The sequence below is a fragment of the Balaenoptera physalus genome (genome assembly GCF_965194825.1).
Source record: "Balaenoptera physalus genome assembly, chromosome: 21".
In the NCBI taxonomy this organism is placed as follows: domain Eukaryota; kingdom Metazoa; phylum Chordata; class Mammalia; order Artiodactyla; family Balaenopteridae; genus Balaenoptera; species Balaenoptera physalus.
Window position 1 is genome coordinate 12770637 of NC_138902.1, and position 14093 is coordinate 12784729.

General features: G+C 41.3%; 1 protein-coding gene across 1 annotated transcript; it reads left to right on the top strand.

The window, feature by feature from the left end:
• The first annotated feature begins 336 nt into the window (after nt 1–336).
• LETM2 (leucine zipper and EF-hand containing transmembrane protein 2) lies at nt 337–13764 on the top strand. Its single transcript, XM_082444389.1, has 8 exons — nt 337–814; nt 1425–1568; nt 5853–5990; nt 6405–6605; nt 7989–8108; nt 10873–10986; nt 13237–13329; nt 13647–13764. Exons 1-8 carry the CDS (start codon nt 455–457, stop codon nt 13743–13745), a joined length of 1269 nt encoding a protein of 422 aa, XP_082300515.1. The 5' UTR covers nt 337–454; the 3' UTR covers nt 13746–13764.
• The last annotated feature ends 329 nt before the right edge of the window (nt 13765–14093 follow it).

Consider the following 14093-nt stretch of genomic DNA (forward strand, 5'->3'; position numbering starts at 1 on the left):
GACACAAGTGTTCCACCTGTTTTATGATAATAGAGACAAAACTTTCAAACATAACCCGGGGTAAAAGAATGTTTGCTTTTTAAATTAATAGTCACAGAGTTTCTAACTTGTAATACGGCAATTATCCTTAGGAATTAACTTATTAATATTTCTCTTAGAGTATATCATTCACCCATAAAGCATACTATCCTTCAACTGGGCTAAACAGTTATATTTCATTCATTCACGAACATAATCTACTTTTAAAATGCAGGCTTAAAAACGATTGTTCTATTTTTACCAGATAAAATATCTATTTCTTTAATTTTTTTTCTTGTAATAATATGTGCTCAACTCAGAGGATGTTGCTCTTTATTCCAGATTCCCTAGCCATTGTGTCCATCCCACCAGCTCTTCTTACTCCCCATCATTTGCATTTCTTCACTTACCAGATTCCCATTTAAATAAAACATATATGAAGAACTATGGCAGCAAGAAGTACTCCTATCCTACTCAGACAGGCAATAAAGTACTTCACTTAAGGACTAGAGTAATACAAAAGCTGCACACATCTGCTTGCTGGCTGCAGGAGGTCCCGGGTAAACCTCAGCTGGAGCAAACCGCAAAGAAGCCACAGGTGCCAAACCCTCAGCCAACAGAAGAAACTGGAGCGAAGATTAAGGAAGAAAAGCGATCTTATAGGCAAATAATTATGGATGAACTTAAATATTATCACAATGGATTCTATTTGCTTTGGATTGACACCAAAGTTGCTGCCAGAATGGTTTGGAGGCTGTTGCATGGACAGGTGCTGACCAGACGAGAGAGACGAAGGGTAGGGCAAGAGTCATATTTGCGAAAGAAAATGGAAAGTTAAAATGAACTATTTGGAACCAACTTTTAAGTTCCACTTCAAGTTCATCTTAAAAATCCCAGAGTAGGAATAGTAACTGACGGTGAGAACCAGAATTTCTTACTTGTCTGCAACTGACTTGCTGTACAACTTTAGGCAGGGTCCTTAAAATTTGTGTATATTTGTCCATGGAATGGTTATAATTGTGTTTTCTAATTTCTCCAAGGAGTTGAGAGGCTTCAAGTTTGATCTGTGCATCTGGAGTAGAAACTGCTGTTAATATATTAAGTATACACATTTGAAAAAGCAATTTTAACAGATACCATGTTATTAAAGTACAGACCCCTAACTTAGATGAAAGCTCAGAGACACCAATAACATGTTTTGATTGTCATAGATTTCACTGAAGATATCCCATAAATATTACTTCAGAGCTATGGTACAGAGGAAAATCCGGCCTTTCAATTTTATAAACAGCTGCAGAAAATCTGTCTTGGGTTTTTTAACACTTTAAGAACCAAGGCAGGCTTTTGTTTTTGTTTTTGGTGTGTCCTAAAATAATGACTATTTGCATATGCATTTGATTCTTTAGCTGTTGAGAACGTGTGCTGATTTATTCCGCCTGCTTCCATTTATGGTGTTCATCACTGTCTCCTTCATGGAATTCTTATTGCCAGCGTTTCTGAAACTCTTCCCAGAGATGTTGCCATCAACTTTTGAAAGTGAATCCAAAAAGGTATGTAGGATTTTAAACTTTTTTTAAAAATTAATAGATTTTGTTTTTTAGAGCAGTTTTTAGGTTTACAGAAAAATTGAGCAGAAAGTACAGAGGGTCCCCAGATACCTCCCTCCCCCCTGTTATTTCCCCCATTATTAGCATCTTGCATTCGTGTGGTACACTTGGTACAATCGAAGGACCAATATCTATACATCAGTATTAATTAAATCTCATACTTTACATTAGGGTCCACTCTTTGTGTTGTATAGTTCGATGGGTTTTGAAAAAAAAAGTAATGTCATGTATCCGCTATCACAGTATCATACAGAATAGTTTCCCTGCCCTAAAAATCCCCTGTGCTCCACCTTTTGGTCCCTCTTCCCTCTTCTCCTAACCCGGGGCAATCACTGATCTTTTTACTCTCTCTATAGTTCTGCTTTTTCCAAAATGTCATGTAGTTGGAATCATACAGTGTGTAACTTTCTCAGACTGCCTTCTTTCATTTAGAAGATGCATTTAAGGTTCCTCCATGCCTTTTACTGGCTCATTTCTTTCTAACACTGCATAATATTCCATCATACGGATGTACCACCATTTATCCATTCATCTATTTGAAAGACATCTTAGTTGCTTCCAGTTTTTGGCAATTATCAGTAAAGCTGTTGTAAATACTCATGTGCAGGGTTTCTTTTTATAGATTTATTTATTTTATTTATTTACTTTTGGCTGTGTTGGGTCTTCGTTGCTGCGCGCCGGCTTTCTCTAGCTGTGGCAAGTGGGGGCTACTCTTCATTGCGGTGCGCGGGCTTCTCATTGCAGTGGCTTCTCTTGTTGTGGAGCCCGGGCTCTAGGCACGCAGTCTTCGGTAGTTGCAGCACGTGGGCTCAGTAGTTGTGGCTCGCGGGCTCTAGAGTGCAGGCTCAGTAGCTATGGCGCACGGGCTTAGTTGCTCCGTGGCATGTGGGATCTTCCCGGGCCAGGGATCAAACCCATGTCCCCTGCATTGGCAGGTGGATTCTTAACCACTGCGCCACCAGGGAAGCCCCATGTGCAGGTTTTTGTGTGGACACAGGCTTTCAATTCATCTGGGTAAATACCTAGGAGAGCAATTGTTGGATTGTATGGTAAGGCTATGTTTAGTTTCAAGAGAAATAGACAAGCTGTCTTCTAAAGTAGCTGTACCGTTTTGCATTCCCACCAGCAAGCAATGAAAGTTCCTGTGGCTTCATCAGCATTTAGTCCTGTCCGTGCTTTGACTATTAGTTATTCTAATTGGTGTGTAGTGGTATCTCATTGTTATTTTAATTTGCAATTCTCTAATAACACATGACATTGAGCATCTTTTCACATGCTTATTTGCCATCTGTGTATCTTCTTTGGGGAGGTGTCTGTTCAAATCTTTTGCCCACTTTTTAATTGGGGTGTTTTCTTTTTGTTGAGTTTTAAGGGTTCTTAATATATTTTGGGTACAAGTTCTTTATCAGATATGTGTTTTGCACATATTTTCTCCCAGTCATAACTGTGTCTTTTTCAGAGCAAATCTTTTTAATTTTAATGAAGTACAACTTATCAATTTTTTTCTTTCTTGGATCATGCTTTTGGTGTTGTATCTAAAAACTCACTGCCAAACCCAAGGTCACCTATATTTTTCTCCTGTGTTTTCTTCTAGGAGTTTTATTGTTTTGAGTTTTACATTTTGAGTTAGTTTTGGTGACAGGTGTAACATGAGTGTCAAGATTTTTTTTTTTTTGGCCTGTGGATGTCCAGTTTTTCTAGCATCATTTGCTGAAAAAAACTATCCCTTCTCCACTCAATTTTAACTTTTTACCATTAAAAAATAAAGAAAACAAAAATCACCTGTTACTGCAGTGACTAGTTGAACAGTAGGCATGATTTATTCAGCCAAACAGACCATTTAGTGCTTGTGAGTAGTCCCTGGGAAGAGGGTGTCCTCCTTTGATGGTCACTGTGAAGGTGAAGGGCTGGACAACCGAGGCAGCCCTTGCATCCTCTCCATCTGTGCCACTCTCCCAGACAGATGGATGAAGGCGTGGACACAACACTAGCAAAGGACAAAGAGGGCAACTTTTAAAGCAGACCAGGAAATGTTTCACAGAAGAGGTGACCGTGGACCTGAGACTTTAAGAGTAGTAGAATTTTACCACACTGTTTGAAAGGCACTCTGGATAGAAGGAATAGCACTTAAGATGGCTTAACAGTGTAAAAGAGTATGCCAATCAGAGACCACTGACTGATTCTTTGTGGTTGGAGCAGGGAGTACAAGGGGATGGATGGGAGAAAATGAGACAAATGTGATGTGTTGGGGTCAGGTTGGAAAGCATCTACCACCCTAAGGAATTTAGACTTTGACAGTGGTGAGTAATGGAAGGTGTATGTAAGCAGGGGGTGAGAAAAACAGTAATCTCTATTTTAGATCAATCTAAATAATCTAATCAACAATGATTAGAGCTGTATTTTAGAAAAACAAGTTGCTGGCAGGAAGGATTAAAGAGGGCAGAGCCAAGTGAGGAAAATCAGCCGGAATGTTATTGCAGCAGCACAAGAGAGAGATGAAAAAGCCGGAATTATGAAAGTTGCATCAGGAGTAAAAACTTGAAGATAGATTTGAGGGACTTCCCTGGTGGTCTAATGGGTAAGACTCCACGCTCCCAATGCAGGGGGCCTGGGTTCTATCCCTGGTCAGGGAACTAGGTCCCACATGCATGCTGCAACGAAGATCCCGAGTGCTGCAACGAAGACCAGGCGCAGCCAAAGTAAATAAATAAATGAATAAAATATAATAATAATAATAATAAATAAAATAAAATTTCTTAAAAAAAAAAGAAGATAGATTTGAGACAGATTTAAGGGGTAGAATCAAACTGCAATATTTAACTGCCTGGCAGTAGTTTAGTTTACTTACATTTAAAGTAAACAGGATCTAGAATTAATACCATAGGATTCCAAGGAAGGCATTAGTGAATGCAGGAAGATGGGGGGAATGAGGAAGTGATTTATCTAAATATTCCTCTTTCCTCAGCACTGCTCATTCCCCAGACATACATATATACACATCATGGCCACAGTTTTAGAAAATACTGTCTTCTTTGCTTTGTTCCATGAACAGAGGGGGAGCACATGAGAGTGAGCGTGAGTGTGCCAGCTTTCTACTCACACCAGGTCACAGGATCATGCGCTTCTCTTTCATGGTACTTATCTGGTATGCTTTTACATTAATTTGTGGAATTACTGGATTATAATTAGTCAATAATGGTTGTCTCTCCCATTAGACTAGAAGTTCCATGAGGGAAGGAATTCTTATTTGTTTTTGCTCATTTTATCCCAGCACCTAGCACACAGTGGATGCTCAATAAATAAATGGATGGATGGATACAGATGAATGAAATGGATGGCTAAATGGGTTTTAATGATGGTATTGCCATTGTGTAATTTTGGGGGGCTGATTCTTTTAAGATCTTTCTAAGAAAATCAATGACTGCTGTGATTGGCTGGTCATTAGAATCTCTTGGGCAACTTAAGGCGGAAATGTATGTATATATATATATATATATGTACACATAATATATATATATGTGTGTGTGTGTATGTACTATACACACACACACACACACACACACACACACATATATATTCCTGTTCCCTCTCTACCCACCCTGATCATGGTTATTTTGAAAATACTACCACACTGCATCTGTGATAATGAATGAGGATTTAGAAATACTGGTCAACATAGTGTCTTAAGAGTATACATTTAATTCTCTTTTATATAGTGCTTTGTTCATATCTGTTATAGCACTTAACTCATTGTCATATAATTGATTCTTTGTTTTCTTCTTAACCTGTAAGCTACTTTAGCATAGAGTTAATTTCCTAGTTTTCTTTAGTTTGTGGCCCAAGCAAAATCTGGGGCCACTCACACTAGGGGTTGACTTGACCAACGGCCTAGATGGCTTGCACCAGGTTAAGAGACAGTATGTATCTATTCTAAACAGTGACAAAGGCTTCCATTGAGGGGACATTTTGGATCTATCGAATATTTATGATCATTGTATCAATGAAAAATAAAAGGTAAGATTAAGGAGACAAGCTGCAAATAAAGGCTACTTTTTAATTTGCTCTGGTTATCACAAAGCGCCTTCAGTTAGGTCTGAAAATAATATTCATACATGAAATAGGGATGACCGACAACAAAGCCACAGTTATTTTTCTCTCACCTTTATCTACCAAGTTGTAATCACGAAGAATTAACTTTGATTAACTTTTTCCTCTTCTATTATGAAGGAAGAAAAACAGAAAAAGAAAATGGCTGCAAAGTTGGAACTAGCAGAATTCCTTCAAGAAATGATCGCAGACATGGCAAGGAGGAACGGGGCGCAGCTGGGGGATGCCTCCACCCAGTTCTCAGCCTACATCAAACAGGTGTCCGTCTTTTATATAAAACCAGGCAACATATCATCATGGAGCTTCCAACTTGTTTATAATCTCTGAATTTGCAAATATCTAAGTTACAGAGATACAATATTGCAAACATTTATGGGAGTTTGCAGAAAAACCTATCTTAACGCCATCAGTGTGTTGAAGATGTTGATAACTTCTTGGAAAGAACAGGAGAATGAGACTCAAACTTCTGAACTGCTCCTAATTTTTCAGTTGATTTAGGCTGACTTCCCACAGATTTTTTTTTTTAACTCCCCTTTGTAACACAGGGCCCACATCCACTTCCAGACAGAAGACACAATCCGTAAATGCTTTGGCGTCTTTCAAATAGTCTACAGGGAAGATTCAGTTAAGTAGGAAGCACGTTTTAATCAGCCCCTTCGTCCCACTACCTAGGTCCAGACAGGCCACAAGCCCAGCACAAAGGAGATAGTTCGCTTTTCCAAACTCTTTGAGGATGAGCTGACCCTGGAGCACCTCGAGCGATCTCAGCTGGTGGCCCTCTGCAAACTGCTGGAACTGCAGTCCTTCGGAACCAACAATCTGCTCCGCTTCCAGCTCCTGATGAAGCTGAAGTCTATAAAAGCAGATGATGAAGTCAGAGCTGAACTACAGCTGTAGGGAGCTAGCCAGACCTTGGGGACTGTCTTAGGGTGGCTTTGTGACAAAGTGCAGTGTCTTCTGTTAGGTCTGCTCAGGGGCTGGTTCTGGCAGAATGAGTGGTTTAAACCAGGGTCCCCAACCCCCGGGCCACGGACCAGTACTGGCCTGTGGCCTGTTAGGAACCGGGCCGCACAGCAGGAGGTGAGCGGCGGGTGAGAGAGCAAAGCTTCATCTGCTGCACCCCCCATCTCTCTCATTATCATCTGAATCATCCCCTCCTCACTCGGCCACCCCCGCCTCCGTGGACAAGTTGTCTTCCACGAAACTGGTCTGGTACCAAAGAGGTTGGGGACCACTGATTTAAACAACCACTGACAGCCTGGACCTTGATTACTCACTTTAGGAGTTGTCTGTCGTATTCTTTAGAAGGCCCTTGTAAGCAGTTAGTAGTTCGGATGTCTTAGCTGGGACTAATCGAAAGCAGTGAGGGTCTGCTGGGAAGGCACAGCAACCCAGTAGATCCCAGAGAACAGTAGATTCCACTGCCAAGGACAGTGCTCGACCCCCTGTACCTCCCCTCTGCTTCTCCCCACGGAGCTGGGTGAGCCGGCCTGGTAAGAAGGGGTGGCAAAGGATGATGCAGGGAGGGAAGGCAGGACCTTGACATCTTCTGGAAGAAAAGGGCACCATTTGGCCTATAACTACTAATTAGAGTCCTTAAAAAGTGGGAAGAATGTTTCTTGAATCTGAATCAGCTGCTTTAAAAGCATTCTGCCTGAGGGAGCAGGATTCCCAGAACTGAGAAGGCAGGATCCCGTCGGCCCCATTTAGATGTTTAGTGGTTGCTTGTAGAACTTTGGAAAAAACAATACTGGTCCCAGAAGTACCACAGTTTGGGGTCATACCAAGCAGAAACTGTGTTAAGTTGTTTACTGAGGGAGTTTTGCAGACCAGGGAGTTGGGGCCATTCCTGGGGTAGGGGAGGACCACCACCGGGACGTGCAACAAATGGTACATTGAAAGCTTTTCAAGTGGAATATTTTTCTATGAGTCTTAAAGCTGCCGCGAAAGGGAAGTGGAGTAGAGCTGTCACAACCAGGCAAAAGGCAACGCAAGAGGGGAAAGAATTCCCTTGGGGACAGGCAGTTGAGGAGTTCTGTCAACTTCTCTGATATTATTAATACCTGTTGGCGGGATTCCCTTCATGTCAACCGCTGCACCTCGAGGTCACCTTGCTTTATTAAGTGCCTGGCCTATGCAGCAGTCAGCGCGGGGGACAAAGTGGGAAAGCGGCAGATTCTGCGTTTCCCTCGATTTGTTGGAATTAGGTAAAACTGGAACCAAAGGATCCAATACCATTCCTTACATTTGTTTCAGGCGATTGCCAAGGAAGGGGTGAGTGCTCTGAGCGTGTCAGAGCTGCAAGCGGCCTGCAGGGCCCGGGGGATGCGCTCACTGGGTCTCACTGCGGAGCAGCTGAAGCAGCAGCTCACAGAGGCAAAAGTAGCAGCTTTACTGGACCCTCTTCCCCGGAACTCTCTCCCCTGCCATCTGCAGACCTTGTTTTGTGATTTCTGCTTTGCCATCTTACCTAATCTGCCTTGTTTAGTTGAGCCGTTGGCGGCTGAAGTAGCTGGATTAATTAATTTATTTTTTAAATTAATTAATTAATTTATTTTTGACTGCGTTGGGTCTTCATTGCAGTGCATGGGCTTCTCATTGCGGTGGATTCTCTTGTGGCGGAGCACAGGCTCTAGGCGTGCGGGCTTCAGTAGTTGTGGCAGGCGGGCTCAGTAGTTGTGGCTCGCAGGCTCTAGAGCACAGGCTCAGCAGTTGTGGTGCACGGGCTTAGTTGCTCCGCATCATGTGGGATCTTCCCGGACCAGGGCTCGAACCCGTGTCCCCTGCATTGGCAGGCGGGTTCTTAACCACTGCGTCACCAGGGAAGCCCTGGATTTATTTTTGACAGAGACGCGGTAGGTACTCTATTAAAGAGTTCTCTGTTGCTGCTAACCAACCACCACAATGTAGGGGCTCAAAGCAGCACCCATTATAGGCTCACGGTTCTGCAGGTCAGAAGTGCAGGCTGTTTTCCTTTCCGGAGGCTGTGTGGGAGACTCCCCTTCCAAGCTCATTCAGTTTGTTGGCTGAATTTAGTTCCCTGCAGCTGTGGAGTGAGGTCCCTGTTTCCTCACTGGCTCCCAACCCCAGGCTACTCTCAGCCCCGGAGGCCCCTCCACCTGCGTGAACTTCTCACATGACGTCTAGCAGCAGATTTAAGGTCTCACGTGATTAGGTAAGACCTACCTGGATAATCTTCCTATTTTAAGGTCAACTGACTTGGGACTTGAATTATATCTGCAAAATCCCTTCATGGCAGCACCTAGATTAGCGTTTAATTGAATAACTGGGAGAAGGTGTGGGTACACGAGGGACTGGAAATCTTGGGACCACCTTCGAATTGTACCTCCTCTGGGTATTTTAAGGGCCTGGGCAAAAGCTCTGATAGAAGGCCTGTCATCCGTGTGAATCCATCTGGAGCCACCTTGCCGGTGGCTCAGCTGGGGTTGCTTTCCCAGTGTGTGCCCCAAACCAGGGTCAAGAGTTAGCTTTGTAACAGATTTCCCCTCAAATAACAGATTTTAACTGAGTGTCAATGCTTTACAACAAAGGAATAACTCCTATTACAATCCTCATTCCTGTAACTGTATAAAGTGCTATGGAGTGTACACAAATTATCTGGGAATAGGCGCCACTGTTGTGACTTTGAACCCCGTCAGGTAGCTATTTCCTCTTCCATGTCGGACCTGCTCCGGTTGGAAGGTGAGCATGTTGTCAAGAGGTACTTAAACATCATTTATTTCCTGAACATAGAGTATTAAGTGACTTCATACTGTCAAATTGCTTTCTTGAAAGGATGTATCATTTTACAATACACTTCAAGGGGGTGAGAATACTAATCCAACCATACAATATTCAGCACTCTGTATTGTTATTCCAAAAATCCTATGCTAGGATACGGCTGACATTTCACAGAAAGGAAAAGCTAAAAATGGTAAACCTAGGAAACATCTTAACTTCATAAAAAGATAAATTAAAACTGTGCAATTTGGGAATTCCCTGGTGGTCCAGTGGTTAGGACTCCACACTTTCACTGCTGAGGGCCAGGGTTTAATCCCTAGTCAGGGAACTAAGATCCCACAAGCCGCACGGTGCAGCCAAAAACAAACAAACAAACATACAAAAAACTATGAGGTTCCACATTCACCTGTTAGTTGGGAAAGGTCAGAGTCTGGTGACACACCGTGTTGGAGAGGATGTGAGGAGAGAGGCACTCATGCATTGCTGGTAAAATCCTCCATGGGGGTTTGGCAATAGCTTTCAAATTTTAAAAATGCATTTACTTTGCCCTAGAAATTTCACTTCTAGGAATTTATCCTATATTCTTGCACATGTGCAAAATGATATATCTACAAGGTTATCCATTGTAGCACCATGTATGATAGCAAAAGATGGAAAACCGTAGAATAATCAAATTATGGCATTTCTGTACAATGGATTCCTTTACAGACGTTTAAAAAGGCAGCAGCTCTACATCATCTGGTATGAATCAATTTCCAAGATATTTCAGAAAGCAAAGGACAAAACAGTGTGTATATGTCACCCTTGGCGTAAAGATAAACATATAAATATCTATTTTATATGCACAGAATATCTCTGGAATATTGTATCAGGAACTGGTATCAGTGGTTGCTTCCAGGGAGGGAAATAGGGTAGCTAGAGAATAGGGTAGAAGGCAGGCTTATTTTTATTGATTAGATTTTATTTACCTTTTGAATTTTGTCTCTTGTGCATGTATTATATCTATCTATATACACATACATATACATACATACATTTAAAGTTTGGCCATTTGGTACTTGAAAACTTATGTCTCATTCTAATGTTAATTTCTTTGGTTATGAACGAGGCTGATGTATTCTTTCACAGTATCTACTTCATACTGAAGAGAAGATACTTAGCTACTTTGATCCACAACTGGTTTGAGAGTTTAACTGAACCTCCCTCTCAGACTCTGAGAGTGAGGGGCTGCAGGGCCCAAGCACTGGTGCAGAAGCCAGGAGACGCGTCCCTGTTCTTGTTCTGCCCTTAGTACTCAGCGTGCGCCTGGGGGGCTGTAAAACCAGGGAAGAGTCGATGACCGTGGGTCCAGCTCTCACGTCCTGTGATCGTCATGTTCCATCCTCCCCCCATTCTCCAGTGGCAGGACCTCCACCTGAAGGAGAATGTCCCTCCTTCTCTTTTGCTTCTGTCCCGAACCTTCTACCTGATAGACGTGAAGCCAAAGCCAATTGAGATACCACTCAGTGGGGAGGTAAGTCCTGGGTCGGTGGGGAATCCGGACCCCATGACTGGGGCCTCTCTGCAAACCTCCATTTCCCCTTACAGTCAGAGTAGGCATTTCTTTTGGCATATCTTGGAATTTGGCCCAAGTGGCTTTAAAAATCTTTTTAAAATTCCTTTAAAAAAATGAAAATCACTCAAACCACCTCTAGCTATGTAGCTGTTACTATCTTTAGGAGTCTTATTTGATTTAGGAGTCTTATTAGGAGTCCGGTTTATTCTTTCTCCTTAAGTATCTAGTCTTTTTTAGCAGGTTTTTTTTTTTTTTTTTCCCACCATTCTTTCTCTCTTGAGGCTGAATGGTTCCTGTTCTTTCATGTCTATTTCATTTGTCCAGATTCCTATTAATTGTTTTAAGGGTTTTTTTTGATGTGGACCATTTTGAAAGTCTTTATTGAATTTGTTACAATATTGTTTCTGTTTTATGTTTTGTTTTTTTGGCTGTGAGGCAGGTGTGGGATCTCAGCTCCCTGACCAGGGATTGAACCCGCAGCCCCCTTCACTGGAAGGGGGAGTCTTAACCACTGGACCACCAGGGAGGTCCCCAGATTTCTATTACTTCTTAAGCAGTGAATGGCCAATCTAGAATATAAACAATTTTTTTGTCTTCCTTCAACTCTTTTCCTTAATCATTTTTGTATTGCCTTTAACTCCGCAGTCTTTTTTGCTCCTGGTGTTTTACTGAAGAACCCGGGACTGGCCCATCTTGCTCTGGGTCCATCAGAAAGGGCCTCTCGCTTCCCTGCTTTGTGGTTTCATGTCTGACTCAGAACGTGCATCAATGATAGAAGACGCTGCACATGTGACTGAGCAGACTGAGGTAAGTACTTTGGAGTGAGGACCAGTCATTTTAAACCTTAGTTATGCTATTGACTCTCTGGGCAAGCCAACAAAAATGATACAACGTCTAGCATGAAAAATGTACTTCAGTAGTTCTGGACCTGATTCATAAATGTGACTTCTGAAAGGGAAGTGAGATGAGGGTCTTGGAAGAGGTAGGGCCTAATCATATTTCAGTATGCTTTGGATGTGCTCAAGTGATACTTGAAGAATAAAACTAACACGTAAGGATCCTAATCTTCAATAAAGCTTGTGGAGGACAGCCAAAAAAATAAAAAATAAATAATAATAATGTACTTCAGGAAACACCATCTTACTTTTCCCTTTCCATATTTCCAGAGACTAATCTGGATTTGGGCTTTGTCCAGAAGGATTCTAGGGGAGATTAGGAGCAATTTTGGAACATAAACCATGTTCTAATAGGCTGCTGGGTTCTTACATTTTCTCTGAGACAGACCAGCTATTTGTCATTTTTAGACTGCCCTTCAGTAGCAAAGAAATTTTGGAGTAGCAAAATGTCTTAGAGCTAAATTTGAGTTTCAGAATTATTCTAGAGGAGCATAAACTCTTGATCCACATGTTGCTTTCTGGAATGGTTAATAAAGACCTAAGAATTAAGGACAAACTCCTAGGCATTTTATTGTTGTTGTTTTTTTAAATCCATGCTTTTAAACTTCTATTCTCCATATATACAAAATGAAAACAAGTAGCATACTAGGTTCAGTAGAGAATTGAGAGACATCAAACTGAATATACTATAGTTTTGGATATACGTAGCCCTTTTCCCTCCAAAGTACCTTAAGAAATTACTTACTTCCAAAGAGCAGTGATATATTTACTTTTCAAATCTAATTCATGTAATTGTTGAAGACAGATTAGCTAGCTCTTCTAAAATACCACTCCCTCCCTCCATTTTCCTGGTGTTGCAGGGGCATCTATTAGCCAGCACCTACCATTTGAATAAGTCAGACAAGTTTATCACTTATTATTAGACACCAAAAATGATAAAGATGTCACTTTTGACTAAGTTATATCAATGCTATTAGAAACTGATGGGTAAATGAGAAATAGCAACTTTTTTTTTTTTTTTTGAGAGTGAGAACAGATCAGAATTGGCAAATCAGTAGCTTGTTAATAACAGGATTTTAAGTATCAGAATCTAATTAGAGTGCAACTTTTGTATCTAGGGTGCCCAAAACTCAAAAGATAAATAATACTAAGTTGCTATTTCAGGGACATGTACTTCATATGTTACTCATAAAGGAAGTCAGGGATTTAGTGGAAAGCAAACTGTGCTGGAAAGTACTGACTACGGTAGAAGTGCTTCTGAGTTTCAGGAAGAACAGAAGGCTTAGCTTATATAAAACATTTCTCTCCCTAGGCTCCCAAGGTGGATATTCCCGTGGGATCACCCACTTCCTCTGAATCTAAAGAGAACATGGTGGGTTTAGCACTTCAAGTGAAGGGAACTAAGGTTAGACAATTACTTTTCATTTGCTTTAAGTGACAAATAACAAGAAGTTAATTTCTCTTATTTTTCACCGCCTGAATGAAACTGAATTTCAATACAGTGGTGTTAATACGGATTCTTTTTTTGGTACTGCTTGATCTGTTTCTAAGAAAGTTCAACATCTGGCTATATGTATTTAGGTTCCAGATTTTGCCTGTTGAGTCCAGTGCCAGATGTGAAGTAGCTGTTTCAAGCTCCTGGTGGTCATGGCAGGGTGACTGTAGATCCAATATACCTTTTGCTGTAAGTCAGTAACCCAACTCTCAGCTCTGATGTTTAAGGATGAAGAACTGATACAGCTGCTGCCAGCTACATCATCAAAGCCCATTTCATTACCTAAAGAATCCATCACTGCTGCTAAAGAAGCTGTAAGTTTCTAAAAAAAGAAAACCCTTTCCCTCTAGTTACTTTTAAGGGCAGTGAGAATCTAGAATTATAACTGTTGCAAAACACCGCACCCTGTCTCCGTGTCTTCCAAACAGGAAGCTGTAGGCTGAACTTTAGTCATCTTTATAACCACTGTATTTTTTTAAAACTCCATGACCCAAAAGTGAAAGAAAGAAAAAAAATCAACAAATGCAATCGTGGATCAGACCTAAACATGTTAAGTCTAGAAGCTAATTACAATATAGGCAGATTCTTATTTTCTGTTGCGCCAGATGGAAATAGTTCCCATATGTTGTGTATTTCACACAGGCTTCAGATGTCAGGAAATACTAGCAGGAAAG

Excerpts from the sequence above, each read along its gene's own strand:
- LETM2 (XM_082444389.1), top strand. The coding sequence starts at position 455 with ATGAAGAACTATGGCAGCAAGAAGTACTCCTATCCTACTCAGACAGGC. Across the intron at positions 815-1,424 it reads CCAGACGAGAGAGACGAAGG|CTGTTGAGAACGTGTGCTGA; the intron begins GTAGGGCAAGAG and ends TTGATTCTTTAG. Across the intron at positions 5,991-6,404 it reads TCTCAGCCTACATCAAACAG|GTCCAGACAGGCCACAAGCC; the intron begins GTGTCCGTCTTT and ends CCCACTACCTAG.